Source organism: Salmo trutta, chromosome 25 (genome assembly GCF_901001165.1).
Source record: "Salmo trutta chromosome 25, fSalTru1.1, whole genome shotgun sequence".
Lineage (NCBI taxonomy): Eukaryota > Metazoa > Chordata > Actinopteri > Salmoniformes > Salmonidae > Salmo > Salmo trutta.
Genome location: NC_042981.1, coordinates 29865332 through 29887485, shown reverse-complemented (window position 1 = coordinate 29887485; position 22154 = coordinate 29865332). Strand labels below are relative to the sequence as shown.

At 42.9% G+C, this 22154-nt stretch overlaps 1 protein-coding gene across 1 annotated transcript in view; it reads left to right on the top strand.

Annotated features, from left to right (window-relative positions):
* LOC115162368 (ryanodine receptor 3) overlaps nucleotides 1-22154 on the top strand; it is a 163443-nt gene that overhangs the window by 107280 nt on the left and 34009 nt on the right. The window contains exons 41-61 of the mRNA XM_029713600.1: nucleotides 161-275; nucleotides 6700-6832; nucleotides 8049-8152; nucleotides 8310-8445; nucleotides 8979-9165; nucleotides 12467-12575; nucleotides 12749-12869; nucleotides 13529-13698; nucleotides 14517-14737; nucleotides 14880-14970; nucleotides 15551-15691; nucleotides 16874-17037; nucleotides 17303-17381; nucleotides 17651-17740; nucleotides 17900-18046; nucleotides 18160-18222; nucleotides 18334-18409; nucleotides 18517-18640; nucleotides 18760-18875; nucleotides 18993-19060; nucleotides 19165-19286. Coding sequence (XP_029569460.1) covers nucleotides 161-275; nucleotides 6700-6832; nucleotides 8049-8152; nucleotides 8310-8445; nucleotides 8979-9165; nucleotides 12467-12575; nucleotides 12749-12869; nucleotides 13529-13698; nucleotides 14517-14737; nucleotides 14880-14970; nucleotides 15551-15691; nucleotides 16874-17037; nucleotides 17303-17381; nucleotides 17651-17740; nucleotides 17900-18046; nucleotides 18160-18222; nucleotides 18334-18409; nucleotides 18517-18640; nucleotides 18760-18875; nucleotides 18993-19060; nucleotides 19165-19286 — 2577 coding nt within the window. The remainder of the gene's footprint in view (nucleotides 1-160; nucleotides 276-6699; nucleotides 6833-8048; nucleotides 8153-8309; nucleotides 8446-8978; nucleotides 9166-12466; nucleotides 12576-12748; nucleotides 12870-13528; nucleotides 13699-14516; nucleotides 14738-14879; nucleotides 14971-15550; nucleotides 15692-16873; nucleotides 17038-17302; nucleotides 17382-17650; nucleotides 17741-17899; nucleotides 18047-18159; nucleotides 18223-18333; nucleotides 18410-18516; nucleotides 18641-18759; nucleotides 18876-18992; nucleotides 19061-19164; nucleotides 19287-22154) is intronic.

The window sequence follows — 22154 nt, the reverse complement described above, 5'->3', positions numbered from 1 at the left end:
ATAGTCTGATAATTAGGTGTTTTTAGTGGATGAAGTATTGTTTACAAGCCTTTGTTAACTTCTACGATCGATACAATAACAGTGTTGCATGTTCAGGCATCGCTCTGTTCTAAGTATTCTCTCATGTTCAGAGTTGCTTGTGTTTTGTATTTCCATCCAGTGACATCATGAACAACAAGATATTCTACCAGCACCCCAACCTGATGCGCGTGCTGGGCATGCATGAGACGGTGATGGAGGTGATGGTCAACGTGCTGGGAGGAGGCAAGTCCCAGGTACAGTAGTGAGGATAGAAGAGACTGGTGCATCACAGCATCCATGCCATACTGCAGAGGTGTTGATGAGAGATTAAGTTAGCACTGTGTGACTACTGGGTAGGTGTCAGACGCAGCATAACAACTCCCAATTAAAGGGAATTACTTAAAAAAAAAAAAAAGGTTTTAAACTGCCCTCTAGTGTCAAACTCATTGCACAGAGGGCCGAGTGTCTGCGTGTTTTCGCTCCTCCCTTGTACTTGATTGATTTAAATAAGTTATCTAATTAGTGAGGAACTCCCCTCACCTGGTTGTCTAGGTCTTAATTGAAAGGAAAAACAAAAACCAGCAGCTCATAATATTGGCTGGAATGGAGTGAATGGAATGGTATCAGATGGAAACCATATGTTTGATACCATTACATTTATTCTGTACCAGCCATTACTATGAGCCTGTCCCCCCCAATTAAGGTGCCACCAACCTCCTGCGAATGAGTGTAACACCCCTGCTCTAGAGTCTAAGCCTCGGGGGAATTGTTTTAAGATGGTCATACCAAGGGTCATTTAGCTATTTGATTTTGAATTTTAGGATCTCTTTAGGTATCTGCAAAAAAATATATAAAAGTATATTTGATGAAACATTGAATTTGGCCTTACTGCTATTAGCCCATAGAAACGCGTTGAATAACAGATTCATACATGGAAAAACAGATGTGTTTGTTTGTTTTGAAGTGTTTGTCCTATATCTGAGAGATATAAGAAAGCTCAGAAAAAGAAATGAAAATCCTGGAATTACCCATATACATTTAATGTGGAAATGCCCTATTCACTTCCATTCCTTTTTTGGGGTTACATTCATCCTGGTATCATGACACTTGTGGGGGTTGTAGAGCGAAATGGAGAACACCGTTTGTGAGAAACTCATCTTTCCATTGGGGGGGGGGGTCATATTAGAGTGTAGCCCAAACTGTGAGAAAGATTTTCGGGATGTCTCCTTGTCAGACAAACACAGCTGTAGCTCGGCCACATTCCACCACAGATGCGGAAGGCCACACTGGAAAAATTATTTGAATTACAATAATTGTATTATGCCCAGCTCATTAGGCCCCTTGATGATGTGAGGCCTGAGGCAATTACCTGTTCTGTCTAATGGTAAATCCACCAGTGGCCATAAGTTATCGATCTTACCATCTGGTAGTTCCTGTCTTGACTGCATCAAATCATTGTAAAGAAGCTAGCTAGCTAGCTAACATAATAAGACTAATTGAGGTTATTTTGCTGTGCTCCCCGTACTTGTCTACAACAACTCCATTCATATTAAACAATATTCTACCTTTTGGTTGATCATTGTAGCCTACTCCTTCTCATTTAGCCAACTGAATTCCATCATTTTAATTCCATTTTGCATCGATTAGAAATCTCCCACTTCACTTTCTACATATGGAGCCTCTGACTGTAGCGCCACTTTGATTGACTGACAATAACAACAAGGTACATGTGTGAAACGTGTAGGCTTTTTTATGGGACGCACTCATAAAAACAGTTTTATAAAAATGGTGAATGTCATGGTTTATCCTCGTAGGCTATGTAGCAATGTCACATAGATAGTTGTATTTAATTTTAGACAGACTATTTTAAAATACATTATTTTTATTATTATTTTTATTAATACTCTCCCAAGTAATCTAATATTAACCTCCATTCGGATTTTTGAATATTCAAATAACCGTGCCCATCCATAGTTGAGAGAAACTCTTCCCGCAGTCAGAGCAGTGGTAAGGCTTCTCTCCTGTGTGTATTCTCTGAACTTTTAGCTCAGCTGATGTTGTGAAGCACTTCCCACAGTCAGAGCAGTAGTAAGGCTTCTCTCCAGTATGTATCCGTTGGTGTGTTTTTACATTGCCCAATTGGGAGAAACTCTTCTTAGTCAGAGCAGTAGTAAGGCTTCTATCCTTTATGTATACATTGGTGTCTTTTTAAGTAGCTCAACACGGAGAAACTATTCCCACAGTCATAGCAGAAGTAAGGCTTCTCTCCTGTGTGTGGTCTCTGATGAACTTTAAGGTCATTTGATGTTATAAAGCATTTTTCATAGTCAGAGCAGGAGTAAGGCTTCTCTCCTGTGGGTTTATTTTGGTGTATTTGTAAGTGGCCCAGTTGAAACTCTCCACAGTCAGAGCAGTAGTAAGGCTTCTCTCATTTATGTATATGTTACTGTGTTTAAGTTATCCTTAACTCTCCAGTAGGAAATGCTGCCCGACCTATTGTTTTTTTCTTTCTTATAGTGGATATAACATTGAAGATCTGACATTGTTTCAAAGGAACAAATTCAACATATTATATTCAATGTTTGTCTATGTTGAAAATATGTTAAAATTATAACATAATCCTGTAGTTGAAATTCCACCCTCAAAACAACAGTTTACGTTGATGCCTTTTTCCAATCCGATGTATTTTTCACATAGATTCCAGGTCACAATACGTTGAAACAACATTGATTCAACCAGTTTGTGCCCAGTGGGTAACTTCTAGAAAGAAAGAACCTGCCCTTACCTTGATAAACAGATTTTCCATTTTGCTCCTCTTCTTCATCTTTAATGTTGACATTCAGCTCCAGTGTTTAACTGCAGTCTTCCAGCTTCATTGAGGCCATCTCTGGATCCTGCGGTGCAAACTGCTTTCCATTGTCACAATCAGTACCCAGTGACTCTAGGTTTGGACTCAGTGTGGAAGGAGAGAGGCAGGCTAGGTTTGTCCTCACTGTACTCACTGTTAATCTGGCAACTCTGACTAGGATCCCATTCCTAAATAGAAGTCGGAGTTCAACCTCCTGATCCTCCCTTGTGCATGCCACACCCTTCCCATGCTACTGTATGTATGAATACATTTTGAATGATGGCTGCCTAATATGCCGTGGTGCTTACAAACACAGTGTGAAAGGTGGTGGCAGATGTGGGCCAGCTGAGTTCACAGCTCTTTCACTCAGAGCATTCATATCATTGACTCACCCTCAAATGGACCATCAATACCAGAGTTCTACAAGACTATTTACATAATAGGCATTTGTAGTGGTGTGAGAAAGGTAACGCAAGCTTCCTCTCTGGTTCCATTGCCCAATAGTAAGTATTGGCACTATCGTTTGGTCACCTCACCAGACCTCCAATATGGTTGTGTGTTCCCTGTTTCCCTAATCTATCCTTTATCCTTATTGAACCAAATCAAAATAACAGTGGGCAATCAAACCATATAACTTGGTTCAATCATTCATGATATTACCCTGAAGAAGCCACTGTGTGACAAAACATTGGTGGTTTAATCAATAAATTACTGAGAGCTTGTATATAGTGTGTGCCGCTCTTTATTTTTTATAGGAATACATTGCGCTCTAACAACAGGGCGTGGAAAGGGTCTGTTGAAGTGAATACTGTAGTGGTGTGAGAAAGGTAACACAAGCTTCCTGTTTCCATTCTGCAATTGTTAGGTGTCATTCTTGAATGTCGTTGTAATAATGTCCTTGGGCTTTGGCACCACGTTAATAAACAAGCTTGAGAAAATATTGGTCGTAGGATTTAATACATAAAAGTCAGGTTTTCCAGAGCTTCAATGTGTATGTGCTGCAGAGCAATATACGGGCGACTGTACTGCACGTAGCAGGGAGGCTGAGTGTGTGTTGGTAAGGCAGAGGAGTGCAGAAACAAAGACATCCCAGCAGGCATTCATTAGTGAAGGGGATTTATAGTAACAAGCCCTGAGGAAACTAAGTAGTCAGTAGACTCAACAAACTCCTCTGTCTGTCTTTACTTGTGTGAGAGCTAAGATTTACATCTACTTATAGTACAGTGTCTTCAGAAAGTATTCAGACCCCTTGAAATGTTCCACATTTTGTTACGTTATAGCCTTATTCTAAAAAATATATATATACACACTACCGTTGAAGTTTGGGGTCACTTAGAAATGTCCTTGTTTTTGAAAGAAAAGCACATTTATTTGTCCATTAAAATAACATCAAATTGATCAGAAATACAGTGTGTAAATGACTATTGTAGCTGGAAATGGCAGATTCTTTATGGAATATCTGCATAGGCGTAGAGGACCATTATCAGCAACCATCACTCTTGTGTTCCAATGGCACGTTGTGTTAGCTAATCCAATTTGATCATTTTAAAAGGCTAATTGATCATTTGAAACCCCCTTGGCAATTTTGTTAGCACAGCTGTTAACTGTTGTTCTGATTAAAGAAGCAATAGAACTGGCCTTCTTTAGACTAGTTGAGTATCTGGAACATCCGCATTTGTGGGTTCGATTACAGACTCAAAATGGCCAAAAACCAAAAACTTTCTTCTGAATCTCGTCAGTCTATTCCTGTTCTAAGAAATCAAGGCTATTACATGCGAGAAATTGTCAAGAAAATGAAGATCTTGTACAACGCTGTGTAGTACTCCATTCACAGAACAGCGCAAACTGGCTCTAACCAGAATAGAAAGAGGAGTGGGAGACCCCGGTGCACAACTGAGCAAGAGGACAAGTACATTAGTGTCTAGTTTGAGAAACAGAAGCCCTCAACTGGCAGCTACCCTAAACATAGTACCCGTAAAACACCAGTCTCAACGTCAACAGTGAAGAGGCGACTCTGGGATGCTGGCCTTCTGGGTAGAGTTGCAAAGAAAAAGCCATATCTCAAACTGGCCAATAAAAAGAAAAGATTAAGATGGGCAAAAGAACACAGACACTGGACAGAGTAACTCTGCCAAGAAGGCCAGCATCCCGGAGTCGCCTCTTCGCTGTTGACGTTGAGACTGGTGTTTTGCAGGTACTATTTAATGAAGCTGCCAGCTGTGCCACTCGGGAGGCCAAGCCTTATTCTAAAATGAATTACATTTTTAAAAATCCTCATAAATCTACACACAATACCCTATAATGACAAAACGAAAAATCAGGTTTTTAGACCTTTTAGTACATTTATTAAAAATAAAAAACAGAGACTTTATTTCCATAAGTATTCAAACCTTTTGCTATGAGACTCAAAATTGAGCTCGGGTGCATTCTGTTTCCATTGATCATCCTTGAGATGTTGCTACAACTTGATTGGAGTCCACCTGTGGTAAATTCAATTGATTGGACATGATTTGGAAAGGCACACCTCTGTCTATACAAGGTCCCACAGTTGACAGTGCATGTCAGAGCAAAAACCAAGCCATGTGGCTAAAAGAATTGTCCATAGACCTCTGAGACAGGACTGTCGAGGCACAGATCTGGGGAAGGGTACCAAAAAATTTCTGCAGCATTGAAGGTCCCCAAGAACACAGTGGCCTCCATTTATTCTTAAATGGAAGAAGTTTGGAACCACCAAGACTCTGCCTAGAGCTGGCCGTCCGGCCAAACTTAGCAATTGGGGGAGAAGGGCCTTGGTCAGGGAGGTGACCAAGAACCTGATGGTCACTCTGACAGAGCTCCAGAGTTCCTCTGTGGAGATGGAAGAACATTCAAGAAAAACAACCATCTCTGCAGCACTCCACCAATCAGGCCTTTATGGTAGTGGCCAGACGGAAGCCACTCCTCAGTAAAAGGCACATGACAGCCCGCTTGGAGATGGCCAAAAGGCACCTAAAGACTCTGACCATGAGAAACACGATTATCTGGCCTGATGAAACCAAGATTTATCTCTTTGGCCTGAATGCCAAGCGTCACATCTGGAGGATACCTGGCACCATCCCTACAGTGAAGCATGGTAGTGGCATCAGCATGCTGTGGGGGTATTTTTCAACGGCAGGGACTGGAAGACTAGTCAAGATCGAGGGAAAGATTAACATAGCAAAGTACAGAGACTTCCTTGATGGAAACCTGCTCCAGAGTGCTCAGGACCTCAGACTGGAGCGAACGTACACCTTCCAACAGGACAACGACCCTAAGCACACAGCCAAGACAATGCAGGAGTGGCTTCGGGACAAGTCTCTGAATGTCCTTGAGTGGCCCAGCCAGAGCCTGGACTTGAACCCAATAAAACATCTCTGGAGAGACCTGAAAATAGCTATGTAGCAATGCTCCCCATCCAACCTGACAGAGCTTGAGAGGATCTGCAGAGAAGAATGGGAGAAACTCCCCAAGTACAGGTGTGCCAAGCTTGTAGCGTCATACCCAAGAAGACTCGAGGCTGTAATCACTGCCAAAGGTGCTTCAACAAAGTACTGAGTAAAGGGTCTACTGATGTAAAGAAATCCTAAAAACCTGTTTTTGTTTTGTCATTATGGGGTATTGTGTGTCGATTGATGAGGAAAAAATATGATTTAATCAATTTTAGAATAAGGCTGTAACGTAACAAATCTGGAAAAACTCAAGGCGTCTCAAAACTTTCCGAATGCACTGTATGTCATCTAAGTGTCTGTTTTGTACTGAGAGTTTTACAGGTTGAACCTCCATTAAGCCTATTCTCTGTCTTTTTCTCTCAGGAGATAGCGTTCCCCAAGATGGTGGCCAGCTGCTGTCGCTTCCTGTGTTACTTCTGCAGGATCAGTCGTCAGAACCAGAAGGCCATGTTTGACCACCTCAGCTACCTCTTGGAAAACAGCAGCGTGGGCCTGGGTAGGTACACCTGGGTCATATTTGTTAGGGCACACTGTATTAAAACAGAAAACAAAAACAAGTGTTTATTATTGGGCAAGTTCAAGGCACTCCTTCCCTGTTTCAGTCAGTTTTGTTATGACCTTGCTTAGCACTTTATACCTTTGACTTTATGGAGCATATCTGACAGGAAAATGACATGATTTAACCAGTGTCTCTTATTTGATATTGGGACGACTGGCTCATACTGTAGTTACACTGGGTGTTACAACATCTCTGACGCTGTTCTCATTATTATGGACAATAATCTCATTGGGGCCTCAGGGTGGGTCCTTGAGCTGTCAGTCTGCATACATTAGACACACATCTGAGATTGTGTGTGTGTGTGTGTGTGTGTGTGTGTGTGTGTGTGTGTGGGTGTGTGCGTGTGTGTGTGTGTGTGTGTGTGTGTGTGTGTGTGTGTGTGTGTTCGGCCAGTCGGTCGTGTTGAGAATTCATCAGTTGAGAGGGTAATTGTACATTCTATCAGGAGAGATGCCACAGTCACTGAGCACCCTGCTGTGGCAGAGAGAGATTGCTTCTCTTCTGGAATAACTCTCACACAGAATGGTCCACAGGCAAAGGATAATCTAATCACAGTCTTGCACCTGTATTAGACAAAGCCTTTGAGCGTTAGTCTGAACCAATATTTTACACATTTTTGAATATTTCTGTTTATGAAAACACAGAAATGGAAGTTTCCTTTACATCATTGATTTCTCCTCAAAAAGTGTTCATAGGCTTGGATAAACTCAGTGAAACAATAGAAGCTATGTGTAATTGTTGCAAGTAGGAACTGGAAAGTTTGGTTTAGATCAGTATCACTCAGCTGTTGACAGATGAACAATCTGCCAGCCCAATCAGAGCCTGGTCCTGGTTCATGAGTGTAATTGCTGCCCCCTGCTGTTGGCTTTATGTTACTCCCACTATCTCCCATCTCACTGATTTATGATTTATGGTGATAACGAAAAATAAATTAAAGACAAAATTACTTTGCAATTTGCATACATCTAAAACATTAACATAGACATTACAGACGTATATATAAAAAATAATATAAAGACACAAATTTACACAATTGCTGACTACCTCAGACTTAGTGGAATGGAGATTCATTCTCTATACACCATAATTGTTGTAAATGCCCGTAAGAAAGAAGCTACTTTAATTGGATCCTCTATATGTTTTCTGCCCACAGCGTCCCCGGCCATGAGGGGCTCTACTCCTCTAGACGTGGCTGCCTCCTCTGTAATGGACAACAACGGCCTGGCCTTGGCCCTGGAGGAACCCGACCTGGATAAGGTAGGAGATGCTGTCTTTATTGGATTTGTGTATGTTGATGTGTGTGCATTAGAATTAGTGTTTTGTGTCTATGTGTTTAAGATAATCCTCAGTCCATTTGTCTGTTATTAAGCTTGTCCTGGTTGTGCCCTGATTGTGTCCTGGTTGTGTGTTGCAGGTGGTGACATACCTAGCAGGCTGTGGGCTCCAGAGCTGTCCCATGCTGCTGGACAAAGGTTACCCTGACATCGGTTGGAACCCCATAGAGGGCGAGCGCTACCTCTCCTTCCTGCGCTTTGCTGTCTTTGTTAATGGTAGCTAGGACACTGTACTGTAATGACTGTCAACAGCTACTGTACTGAACCTTGGTCTCTGTAGGGTAAAGTGGAAAATGGGGCTTGGTACTGTACTGTGCCTTCCACACCAGGTTTAGGCAGGGTTAGAGAGGGCCTGTCTGTATGCTGCAGAGCAGGCTAGACTGCCTGAGAAGGTTAGTATCTGGGAGCTACAACCTCAGTGCCAGTAGAGCTCAGTGGAGGAACAGCTCCTGGCTGAAAGAGCAGGGCAGCCATTCATTTCCTTCCTGACAGTGATGGACCAAAAATAAGTACCGATACATTGGCAAGCACTCACTAGATGAGGTTTATATCTGATGCTGTTCACCTCTGAGGCGTTTGGGTGCCCGTGGGAGTATTATGTCTATGTCAGAGTTGTTGATAAATGTGTGTGTTTTTCCACCTCCAATGCATTTTTCTGTGCATCTTGTGTCGATGTCAATGTGCTAATGCAGTTTAGCACTGATATATTTGTTTTGTTAACCTGGTGTGTGTCTGTGTGTGTGTTCCAGGTGAGAGTGTGGAGGAGAACTCCAGTGTGGTTGTGAAGCTACTGATCAGGCGTCCAGAGTGTTTTGGTCCGGCCCTGAGAGGAGAGGGGGGTAACGGGCTGCTAGCAGCCATGAAGGAGGCCATCAAGATCTCTGAGGACCCTGCTCTGGACCTGCCCTCCTCTGCCCAGGGGGTCAGCTCTGACGTGTAAGATACATACTGTACCTGCCATAGCTATAGAGCAAGAGCTAACAGCATACCCAGCTGGCACATAACATTCTATTTAAAGTCATGTTCTCAGAACGTTCAGAGAACGTTAAGAAACATTCTTCTGTGGGCATTTCAGTTCTTCAGCATAACTTTTTCTGCAGGTTTCCTCATGGTTCTATTTAAACTCATGTTCTCAGAACATTAAGAAAGCGTTCCATGAAAAACATTAGTAACGTTCTAAGGATGTTATTTTTTAAACATATACAGTACCAGTCAAAAGTTTGGACACACCTACTCATTCAAGGGTTTTTCTTAATTTTTACTATTTTCTACATTGTAGAATAATAGTGAAGACATCAAAACTATGAAATAACACATATGGAATCATGTAATAACCAAAAATGTGTTAAACAAATCAAAATCTATTTTATATTTGAGATTCTTCAAAGTAGGCACCCTTTGCCTTGATGACAGTTTCACATTCTTGGCATTCTCTCAACCAGCTTCACCTGGAATGCTTTTCCAACAGTCTTGAAGGAGTTCCCACATAGGCTGAGCACCTGTTGGCTGCTTTTCCTTCACTCTTGTCGTGGAAATATTGAATCAAATATTTTTCAGATACCGGAACTTGTAAATTCAATTAGACTTTATTACAAAAGTAACAGAAGCCGAGCAATTCCATGAAAGAGCTTTTATACCTTTCCACTCTTGCATAACATACATAGTCACTCCTTTCTATGTAAATGATTAACAACCCTTGGCCTTGCTCCACCATTATCTTTCTGTCTCAATTCTGGCATGTTTACGCCCACATCTGATTTATCTTGCTCAAGTTTAGATTATATTGGTGGCGACACCACAGTACTAATACAAAAAATAATACATTTATTGCATATATATGTTCCTAATATAAGTGCTTTTCTAATAGTACTTCATTAATACAAACATATCTTCCCAGTATGTAACATGTCTCCCCAATACATATACATGGCTTGTGGTTCTAGTGTTGATTAACTAAAGTACATAGTCACTGGCCTTCACAACTTCAGGCCTATGTTGCCTATGAATGATTAACCCATATACGTATCCAGTAGCCTTCACAAGATCAGACATGGCCCAGAACGGTCAAGTCTGTTGTTCCAGCTTGGCACATTCACGTAGATTCTGCTTACGTTCTGTTTTTACATGTCTAACAGTTAGCCTTATATTGGCCCAGCTTTATACATTCACATGGATCCAGCCTACGTTATGCTTACACATGTCTAATGATTAACCCCATATTGATATATGTTCATATATGTTCCCCACTTCTGAGAAAACAATATAGATACTGAAAAATCCCCATGATGTCATGGATTTCTCCTACACTCTACGGTCCAACTCATCCCAAACCATCTAAGTTGGGTTGAGGTTGGATGATTGTGGAGGCCAGGTCATCTGATGCAGCACTCCATCACTCTCCTTCTTGGTCAAATAGCCCTTACTATGCCTGGAAATGTGTGTCATAGTCCTGTTGAAAAACAAATAATAGTCTCACTAAGCACAAACCAGATGGAATGGAGTATCACTGCAGAATGCTGTAGTAGCCTTGATGGTTAAGTGTGCCTTGAATTCTCAATAAATAACTGACAGTGTAACCAGCAAAGTACCCCCACACCATCACATCTCCTCCTCCATGCTTCACGGTGGGAAATACACATGCGGAGATCATCCATTCACCAACTCTGCGTCTCAAAAAGACACAGCGGTTGGAACCAAAAATATCACATTTGGACTCATCAGACCAAAGGACAGATTTACACCAGTCTAATGTCCATTGCTCGTGTTTCTTGGCCCAAGCAAGTCTCTTCTTATTATTGGTGTCCTTTAGTAGTGGTTTCTTTGCAGCAATTCAACCATGGAGGCCATGATTCACACAGTCTCCTCTGAACAGTTGATGTTGAGATGTCTGTTACTTGAACTCTGTGAAGCATTTATTTGAGCTGCAATTTCTGAGGCTGGTAACTGTAATGAACTTATCCTCTGCAGCAGCGGTAACTCTGGGTCTTCCTTTCCTGTTGGCGGTCCTCATGAGAGACAGTTTCATCGTAGCGCTCGATGTTTCTTGTGACTGCACTTGAATAAACTTTCAAAGTTCTTGACATTTTCCATATTGACAGACCTTCATGTCTTAAAGTAATGATGGACTGTCTCTTTGCTTATTTTAACTGTTCTTGCCATAATATGGACTTGGTCTTATACCAAATAGGGCTATCTTCTGTATACCACCCCTACCTTGTCACAGCACAACTGATTGGCTCAAATGCATTAAGGAAAGAAATTCCCCAAATTCACTTTTAAGAAGGCACACCTGTTAATTTAAATATATTCCCGATGACTACCTCATGAACATGGTTGCGAGAACACTTTTTTTGATTACTACATGATTCCATATTTGTTGTTTCATAGTGTTGATGTCTTCACTATTATTCTACGATGTAGAAAATAGTAAAAATAAAGAAAAACCCTTGAATGAGTAGGTGTGACCAAACTTTTGACTGGTACTGTACAGTCTTATCTATCCACAAAGTGTGTTCAGGTGTGTTTGCCGCATCCATTAATTGGTCACACCTGATCTTAAAGAGTGCTTGTTTCCTTTGAAATGGGTTCTGTTTAAATAGACTAAAATGAACAGCTTTGCATGAGTAAAAAATGTATGGCATGCTAACTCCATCCTGGTGGCGCGTTGGACTGATTGCGTGGATAGAGAACAGAGGATCACATGTTTGAATCTAACTGACGCCATGCCACAATATAAAATACGTGTTAGCATGATTAATTTGTCCTATCTGTGCTTGGAATTCAAAACAGTTAACCTAAGCCAGCAATGTTATTAAAAGTCATATTGAAACATGTTCCCAGACTGTAATTTAATTACCTTCAAATAGCCTATAATTTTCATTCTCAGAAAATAATAAAACCTCCCAGGAAAACGTTCAGGGGACCATAGTAAAGCGTTCTCAGAACCTCCCTGCAACCTAAAAATGCACATTCCCAGAACAGGCTAAATTTTCACTTCCGTTCTCAGAACCTTTAAAAAACTTTTCATTTTACCTGTCAGGAAACTTATGGCTTTGTTCCCAGAACCATTGGGAAACCAAAAACATGCGTTCCTACAACTTCCAAGGAACCAAATGTGCTAGCTGGGTAGAGCTAATAGTACATAGCGAACTAAACCCTGCAAGATCCTCATCAGTTAGTTAAGATAACAAGACCCATCAGACCTTCTCACTCCCCCTCCTGTGTTTGTTGTGGGCAGGTCTGCTGAGGATGATGAGGAGGAAGAGGTGGTTCACATGGGAAATGCCATCATGTCCTTCTACTCTGCCCTCATCGACCTATTGGGACGCTGTGCCCCAGAGATGCACGTGAGTTTAGCTGATGGTCCCATCACAGATCATATGTACTCTTACCTACTCTGAGTTTATTTGCATTCGAAACATCTCAGCATCAGTTCACTCTGACTCACCTGGATAAGTAAAGGTTGAATGAATGTATCTTCTCCACCAATAGGACTAATACCCTTCTCATCCTCCCTCAGTTGATTAACAAGGGGAAAGGGGAAGCCCTGCGTATCCGTGCCATCCTGCGCTCCCTAGTGCCCACTGAAGACCTGGTGGGCATCATCAGCATAGCCCTCAAGATGCCTGTCATTCACAAAGGTAGAGGACTGCCCAGTAAAATTGGTTGAGTTATTCATAATAAAGTAGGAAACCCAATGGTGGTGCTGAAGTGCTGTTGATCCCAGCTCACAGTGCATGTCTGTCTACCTCCCACAGCTTTGAGTAAGACTGCTCTGCTCTCCTCATCTCCCTCTCATTTCTGTTCTGTTACTGTGTATTTTTCTCTATTGATTGCTCTACACAAGCAAGGCAACGCTCGGATCTTTTAAGACGCTGCTAGCTAGCACCGCCACACAATGAGAGCTGTCGGCTGGCCAACAACCTACTGGCCACACACTGGTTGAACCAACGTTGTTTCCACGGCATTTCAATGAAATGACGTTGAACCAACGTGGAATAGATGTTGAATTTACATCTATGCCCAGTGGGAACTGAATCACTCAGCTGTGTCTCCCTCCCCAGAAACCCTGCAGTGCTGCTAATGAATACGTATGGCTTTCTTCAACAGAAGAGACTTGATATAATGTGTAGGTAGCTCTCCAGCTGTGTGAATACTTCAAGAAAAACATGTAGAACACAAGTCATACTTACACAGAGACCCACCACCTCCATATTCTTATTTTGTTTTCCTCCTTTGTGTATCTCACCATTTGTTATATCCTATTTTCACTTTCTCCACCTCTCTATCTCCACCACAGACGGCACTGTGACAGAGCCTGATATGGCGGCCAGTTTCTGCCCGGACCACAAGGCCCCCATGGTGCTATTCCTGGACCGGGTCTATGGTATCGAGGACCAAAGCTTCCTACTTCACCTGCTGGAAGTGGGCTTCCTGCCAGACCTGCGAGCCTCTGCTTCTCTGGACACGGTAGGTGGTGGGCTCACCCTCAGCTGAGAGGTGGGAGACCATATTAGGCAAAGGCATCAAGTTGTTTGTTTTGCCATCTAGTTTGTTGTTTACCAGACAAGTGGGTTGAGGTATTCAAGGATGTGGGAGTTGAGTGGAGTGGATGCTATGTATTTAAGGGCCTGTGTGTGAGAGGGAGTTGGTGTATTTAAAACGGATTGTCTAAAAAGTCTGGTGTGTGTGTGTGGGCTGACTGGAGTATTCGTGGAGGTTGACCCTGGTGATTGCTTGGGCAGGCAGGCGGTGAGCCTCTTGACAAGGGCTGGAATATCCCTGGCTCTGCTTGTTTTGGATCTTTTTCTGAGACAACCTTCCACCCCAGCACAGTGTTAATGTGACAAAGTCCAAGAGTAGCCCCTGAGCCACCAGCCGCCCCACTCCTATACAGACACACAGCACGTTGATCCACACTAGGAAGCGCTAATGATCAACTACCCACGTAATCCAGCAGTTAGCAAATAAAAGTCTGCTTGATTCCCATGCAACAAGATGCTAAGCTCAGAGTTCCAGGCCTGGTATTAGAGAGTAGTACTCTGCAGATATGACTAGCCCTAGGAGGACACAGTGCTTTGCCCCGTTGTTTTAGTTCCTCATCAGCAATTCCGTAAGGACAAATGTACAGATTTAGCTTCACACGTGGCTTCTGTTTGCAGTAGTTGAAAGTCTTATCTGTGAGCATACCTAATGATAGGGATTGTGGAACAGTTGAAGTTGTGCTTAGGTGGTGAGATGACTGCTATATGACAGGTCTATTGTGCCCTCTGACCCCTCCCCTGTAGGAGGTACTCAGCACCACAGAGACAGCTCTGGCCATGAACAGGTACATTGGCTCCGCCATGCTTCCCCTGCTCACCCGCTGTGCCCCCCACTTCGCTGGCACAGAGCACTACGCCACGCTAATCGACTCCACGCTACACACCATCTACAGGCTGTCCAAGGGCCGCTCGCTCACCAAGGCCCAGAGAGATGCTATTGAGGAGTGTCTGCTGGCTGTCTGCAGGTAAGGTGTTCCACTATGTACTTTAGGAAGCAATAAGCTCACTGTGTGGCCATAGAAACACTTAAGCTAAACAGAAGCAGTATTATTCTGGGTGATGTCTCTCTGATCTCATGTTCCCTCTCTGGTCCTCCTCTGTCTGCAGGTACCTCCGCCCCTCCATGCTGCAGCAGCTCCTGCGCCGCCTGGTCTTTGACGTGCCCTTGCTGACAGAGTACTGCAAGATGCCTCTCAGGGTATGTGTCCTCTCCTTCCCTCTACCTCTCTCTTCCTCTGCCCTCCTGACCCCCCCTCTCTCTTCCTCTGCCCTCCTGACCCCCCTCTCTCTTCCTCTGCCCTCCTGACCCCCCTCTCTCTTCCTCTGCCCTCCTGACCCCCCCCCCCGTTCTGTCTCTCGCTCCGTCTCTCTCTTCAGCTCCCTCTCCTATTAACGATGTTGTTTAGAGCAGCCTGGAAGAATTGAATTGAACCATGTTGACTTCACTGCTCCTCTCTGTCAGAGTTTTCCCTCCAGAGAGACTGTAGTAATAATAGCAGCCTGCCTGTGGAAGACTGAACACAGTTGATTCTGCCTCCACTCAGATGGGGCACTTGTCTGTTTTTATGCTGAGCTAGTAAGAACTCATTTTGCTTGACGCATCATCAGCTTGAGATCCTTCGTGGGATGTTTGGCTCGGTGCCAGGGTGTTGTGTTTCGGTATGCCAGTGACTAAGGTGTCTGTTTGCCAGTCCTTCAGTGTAGCTCACAGCAGAGTGTACATACATCCTCCCACTAAGTCTAATGGACTGACCTTTGACCCTGTGTGTCCTCCACAGCTCTTGACCAACCACTACGAGCAGAGCTGGAAGTACTACTGTCTGCCGTCAGGCTGGGGCAGCTACGGCATGGCCTCAGACGAGGAACTGCTCCTCACAAAGAAGATCTTCTGGGGTGTCTTGGATTCGCTCTCACAGAGGGTAAAGCGAGGTCACCTCTAACACAGCACCCAGGAGAACGTCAGGTCTCCAACAGGGCTCCTAGTTAAGCCTTCAAAGGCTGATAATGAGCCAATCAAACCAGGGCTGTACTGAGCTTTGATCATCAAGCCAATAGGTCATAACGTTCATTGTACGTAATGGACCAAGGCGCAGCGGGTTGAGTGCTCATCTTTGCTTTATTTGAACACGTAACAAACAAAACAAGAAAACGATCGAACGAACAGTGTTGCATGCTAACACACAGCAGTACAACAACAACTTCCCACAAAGGGACAGGTGAAACAGGGCTACCTAAGTATGACTCTCAATCAGCAACAACGATGTACAGCTGTTCCTGATTGAGAGCCATACCAGGCCAACACAAAGAAATACACAACATAGAAAACCATAGAAATACAAAACAAGAACATTACCCAAAAACCCCGGAACACATCAATCAAACACCCCTCTTACATAAATACATATCCCATTAAACCCCGAACCACATAAAACAAATACCCCCTGCCACGTCCTGACCAAACTACAATAACCAATTACCCCTTATACTGGTCAGGACGTGACAGACAGTGAGCGTTGGTATACCATTGAATTTTCTCTAAGAATGTCTCATTACCTTTCCTTTTCCTTGTTTTGCATTTACATTTTTCGAATCAAAGTAGATGTTGAATATGAACATTCATTTCATGATGGTCCTCTTTTTGATTTAAATGTCTGGACTCCGCACATCTTGGAGTGCACACATGAAAATGAAGCTGGTGAGCGAGAGCCTAGGCTGAGAACATCATCAATCTCTGTATCTGCTCTCTGTATTTATACATTTTTTATTTAACCTTTATTTAACTAGGCAAGTCAGTTAAGAACAAATTCGGCCTACCCTGGCCAAACCCAGATGACGCTGGGCCAATTGTGCGCCGCCCTATGGGACTCCCAATCACGGCCAGATATGATACAATCTGGATTCAAACCAGGGACTGTAGTGACACCTATTGCACTGAGATGCAGTGCCTTAGACCGCTGCGCCACTAACTGGGACGACTCTGCATTAAGCATCTTTTGTATCCTCTAGCCATTCCTGCAGTCTCTAGTCACTAGATTAGCCTTATTGAGACCTCAGTGGAGCTTTCTTTGATAGTTCACCAATCACAAACTGTCTCCCATCAGAAGTACGATGCAGATCTATTTAAGATGGCCATGCCCTGTCTGAGTGCCATATCTGGGGCCTTACCGCCTGACTACATAGACTCCACCATCAGCACCACCCTGGAGAAGCCTGCGTCTGTGGACGCGCAGGGCAACTTCGACCCCAAACCCATCAGCACAGCCAAGTGAGTGGCCATCAGAGACTAGTGTGCAGGGTGACTGTCCGAGCAAATTAAGGACAATTTAAATAAAGTGATACCACTCTGACTTGTAATTGAATAGCTTTTTATAGGTGCCACTTTGAAATTATGCACCCAATTTATTTGATGTAATGTGCAGTGCTTTTATATACTTTGACTGTGCATTTGCATATGCTTTATTCCAGTATGCATTATTTTGGATGCTCCAGATTTATACCTGCAGTGAGTAATTTTTACTCTGTCTTTACAGCATATCTCTTCCAGAGAAACTGGAAAATGTTGCCAACAAATATGCTGAGCATTCCCATGACAAATGGTCAGCAGAGAAGGTAGGCCAAAGATGAGCTCCTCTGCCAGGGAAACGTGTATTTGATGCTGCAAAATGACACCAGGAATCAATTCTTTATTGCAGGGCGTAAAGATTAAGAATAAAATGCTTTGGCACTGTATTTTATAAAGGCTTTCCAGTACTCTCTTGGAAGAAAGACTATGAGGCTTGTTTCAGGGTTGCTCACTCTATCCTATTTGGGTTGAAGAACTAGCTGGTAAAATGTAATATCAGCTCTGTTGAAGGGTCATACTTGTCTCTGCACTTCAGGTGATGTTGGGATGGAAGTACGGAGACTGTATAGATGAGAAGGCCAAGACTCACCCTCAGCTCAGGACCTACAAAGGCCTCACAGAGAAGGTGTAGTTCATTGCAGCATTACACAGCTTAGGGTTCGAATTTCAACTACAGCATGCACTAATGTGAACACTAGTGACGTCCTAACTGATTGTTAACTCTTGTTAACTCTTGTTGTGTGTATCCGTGTCTGTGTGCTGTGTTAACTCCTGTGGTCCTCAGGAGAAGGAGATCCACAGGTTGCCAGTGAGGGAGACTCTGAAGAGCATGCTGGCTATGGGCTGGAACATTGACAGGACCAAGGATGGAGAGACCATGTCCCTACGGGAGAGTGAGAAGATGCGGAAGATCTCCCAGTCCTCCTCTCAGGTACTCAGTCTGATGGTCCACTCCTCCTAGTGCTGTATGTACCAGGACTGCTGAGTGGGGTGTTCAATGTTTCTTTTGACTTCTAACTCGTTTTTCACATTGTATTTTGGCAGGGTAACAGTTTCAACCCAACACCAATAGACACCAGCAATGTGGTTCTGTCTAGAGAGTTACAGGTGAGTGAACCTCACAGCTGTTATTTTGTAACTGTAAATAACTATTTTGTTTATGAATAGGCTGTGAATGTTATTTAATTAACAGATGTTCTCTTTGCTCTTTGGATCAAGGGCATGATGGAGGTTGTGGCTGAGAATTATCACAACATCTGGGCTAAGAAGAAGAAGAATGACCTTGGAATTAGAGGTGATTCTATAAATCACTGTGAGATGGAGGAGCCAGAGGAATGTAGTCAGAGTAAATGTGAGATTTATTGGTTCTCTTTGTTTCAGTGTTGTTGTTTGTGGTTACAGGTGGGGCAACTCACCCTCTGCTAGTGCCCTATGATACCCTGACTGCCAAAGAGAAGGCCCGGGACAAAGAGAAGGCCCAGGACATGTTCCGCTTCCTGCAGATCAACGGCTACGCCATCACCAGGTCAGTGAGTGCGTGTGTGCGTGCATGTGTGGGTGTGAAAACTAGACACCTTCAGTCAAGACCGAAGACGTTGGTGTGACAGAATTACACTTCATCATTCCCTTCCTTCTCTGTTGTAGAGGTCTGAAGGATATGGAGCAGGACTCTTCCTCCATGGAGAAGAGGTTTGCCTACAAGTTCCTCAAGAAGCTCCTCAAGTATGTGAACTCAGCCCAGGAGTTCATCGCCCACCTTGGTAAGAGCCTGCTTAACGTTCATATCCATGTCTTTGAATGCTCCTCTACCTTTTCTCTGTTATGGACAATGCTGCCTCAGTCTTCTCTTTATTTACCTTTTGACCTTGTCATTTCAGAGGCCATGGCTACCAGTGGTAAGACAGACAAGTCACCTCATGAGCAAGAAATCAAGTTTTTCGCCAAAGTGAGAATATTGTGAATCTGTGAAACAAATGAACATTTAAATGCAGTAGATGAGATTGCACAAAGATTGTCACACATCTTGTAAATAGTTTTTGTTGCCTTTAGGTCCTCCTCCCTCTGATAGACCAGTACTTCAAGAACCACTGTCTCTACTTCCTGTCTTCTCCCAGTAAGAACCTGAGCAGCAGCGGCTATGCATCTAATAAGGAGAAGGAGATGGTCACCAGGTCGGTACACTACCATCTCACAACCCTGCAGCGAGTTACAGTTTCTCACTACCTGCGTATGCTACTTACCTACTGTCGTGTCTTTGGCTATGCCGGATTAAGTGATATGACATGCTAACTTATAAAATGATTTCTCTGTAATTAATATTACCTGATTAAGCTAATCATGTAAATGTAATTAACCTCTCTGGCACAGGTGGGACGAATTCGTCCCACCTACATAACAGCCACCTGAATCCAGTGGCGCGATTTTTGAATCGTTTGAAATACTATTACTTCAATTTCTCAAACATATGACTATTTTACAGCTATTTAAAGACAAGACTCTCGTTAATCTAACCACACTGTCCGATTTCAAAAAGGCTTTACAACGAAAGCAAAACATTAGATTATGTCAGGAGAGTGCCCAGCCAGAAATAATCAGACACCCATTTTTCAAGCTAGCATATAATGTCACATAAACCCAAACCACAGCTAAATGCAGCACTAACCTTTTATGATCTTCATCAGATGACACACCTAGGACATTATGTTATACAATACATGCATGTCTGTTCAATCAAGTTCATATTTATATCAAAAAAAAGCTTTTTACATTAGCATGTGACGTTCAGAAAAAGCATACCCCCCGCAAACTTCCGGGGAATTTACTAACAGTTTGCTCAATTACTCACGATAAACGTTCACAAAAAGCATAACAATTATTTTAAGAATTATAGATACATTACTCCTCTATGCACTCGATATGTCCGATTTTAAAATAGCTTTTCGGATGAAGCACATTTTGCAATATTCTAAGTACATAGCCCAGCCATCACGGGCTAGCTATTTAGACACCCACCCAGTTCAGCCTTCACCAAAATCATATTTCCAATAAGAAAAATGTTCTTACCTTTCCTGTTCTTCGTCAGAATGCACTCCCAGGACTTCTACTTCAATAACAAATGTAGGTTTGGTCCCAAATAATCCATCGTTATGTTCCATCAGCGACGTTTTGTTCTTGCGTTCTAGACACTATCAGAATGCTAAATCACGGTCACGCGCATGGCGCAGAACGTGACAAAACAAAAAAATTCTAAATATTCCATTACCGTACTTCGAAGCATGTCAACCGCTGTTTAAAACCAATTTTTATGCCATTTATCTCGTAGAAAAGCGATAATATTCCGACCGGGAATCTGCAATAAGCTAAACAGCCGAATTAAAATACTCCACGGGGTCGAATCACGCACGCGCCTCATTCCATTGTCACCTAATGGGACACTTGGAAAAGGCGATAATCTGTTTCAGCCTGAGGCTGCCTCGTCATCGTTCAGGTTTTTCCCGGGTTCTGAGAGCCTATTGGAGCCCTAGGAATTGTCACGTTACAGCTAAGATCCTTACTCTTCAATAAACAGAGGCAAGAAGAACGACTCCTTGTCAGACAGGCCACTTCCTGCATGAAACGTTCTCAGATTTTTGCCTTCCACAGGAGTTCTGTTATACTCACAGACACCATTCAAACAGTTTTAGAAACTTTAGGGTGTTTTCTATCCAAACCTGAACAATAATATGCATATTCTAGCTTCTGAGTTGGTGTAGGAGGCAGTTAAAAATGGGCACATATTTTTTCCAAAATTCACAATGCTGCCCCCTAGCCCCAACAGGTTAACTAGAAAGTCGGGGCACCACGGAAGAATGTTTATAGAGCCGTTATCTTCCGAATAAACTCTTAAAATACTTAGTAATATTTTACATCGATGGCAGTCAATATTAACCCTTATCTTATTTTCAGTCTCATAATGAAAGTTGTAAATTCTTGGTTATCTTCACAAACCCTGGCTAACAAGTTGAATCAGCAATACAAAATTGGGTTTAATTATTTATTTACTAAATACCTAAACTAATCACACAGAATTACAAATACACAGAATACAAACGATGTCATACAGAAAACGTCCCGGTGGACGGAACAGATATGACGGCTGGTTACACAAAGGAAAGGGGGTTGGGCTTGAATGAAAGAGCGGGAAGACTTAGGAACCACAAACAGCAACTATGCTATCGTAAATACATTATCTTATGCATTCTAAATTACCGCCCATTTGGAAAAGGAAAATGCAATAAATATTTACTCTGAGCTGCGCTTTGGTAGATTGGTCGTAGATGCTGGCCGGGTTGGCCAACAGATCTTCCTGTACTCGGAACAATGTCTCTGGTGGTAAATTGGATACGTGGTGGTATCTTCATCCGTCTGTTAGACGGGATCCATCGTCCGTGCTTTCCTAGCCCCCGTCTACAGCGGCAGCTGCTAACTCAACGGCTAGGAAGTATCACTTCTGTAGTGAATAAGCTCAAAGTTCATACCAGTTCATACCATAGCTCACGCCGAGGTTGGCTTAGTTCTGTTCTTGACATGTGTGTCCTTCTAACGTAGAGGCTGCAGACCTCCCGTACTGGAACCACCTGGTTATCTTTTCGTCAAAGGCTTATATAGTGGAGAGGGGGGAAGGATGTGTTTCATCGTTTATAACCCCTCCTCTTCACAGGGGTGGGCCACTGATCAGGCAGGGCACTTTCCTTATGAAAACCCAAATCTCTCATTTGGAAGCTAAAATTACATTTCATCTCCTAACAAACAATTTCAATATCAAACATTTCAATTGCATAACAATTCCATGTTACTCTGATAACTAGAGGGTGTATACTTTCTCAGGTACAGTTTATGTCGTCCTGTCATCAGTCATAATGTCCCAGATAACAGCGAACTGACCTCCATACTCATTACGTTATCAAGCATATTTCCAACTGGTTTTATTACCAAAATATGGTTCCTTTCCCCATTTCTTTGATGTTTCAGACTCTCTATATTTAACAGGACAGCAGTCC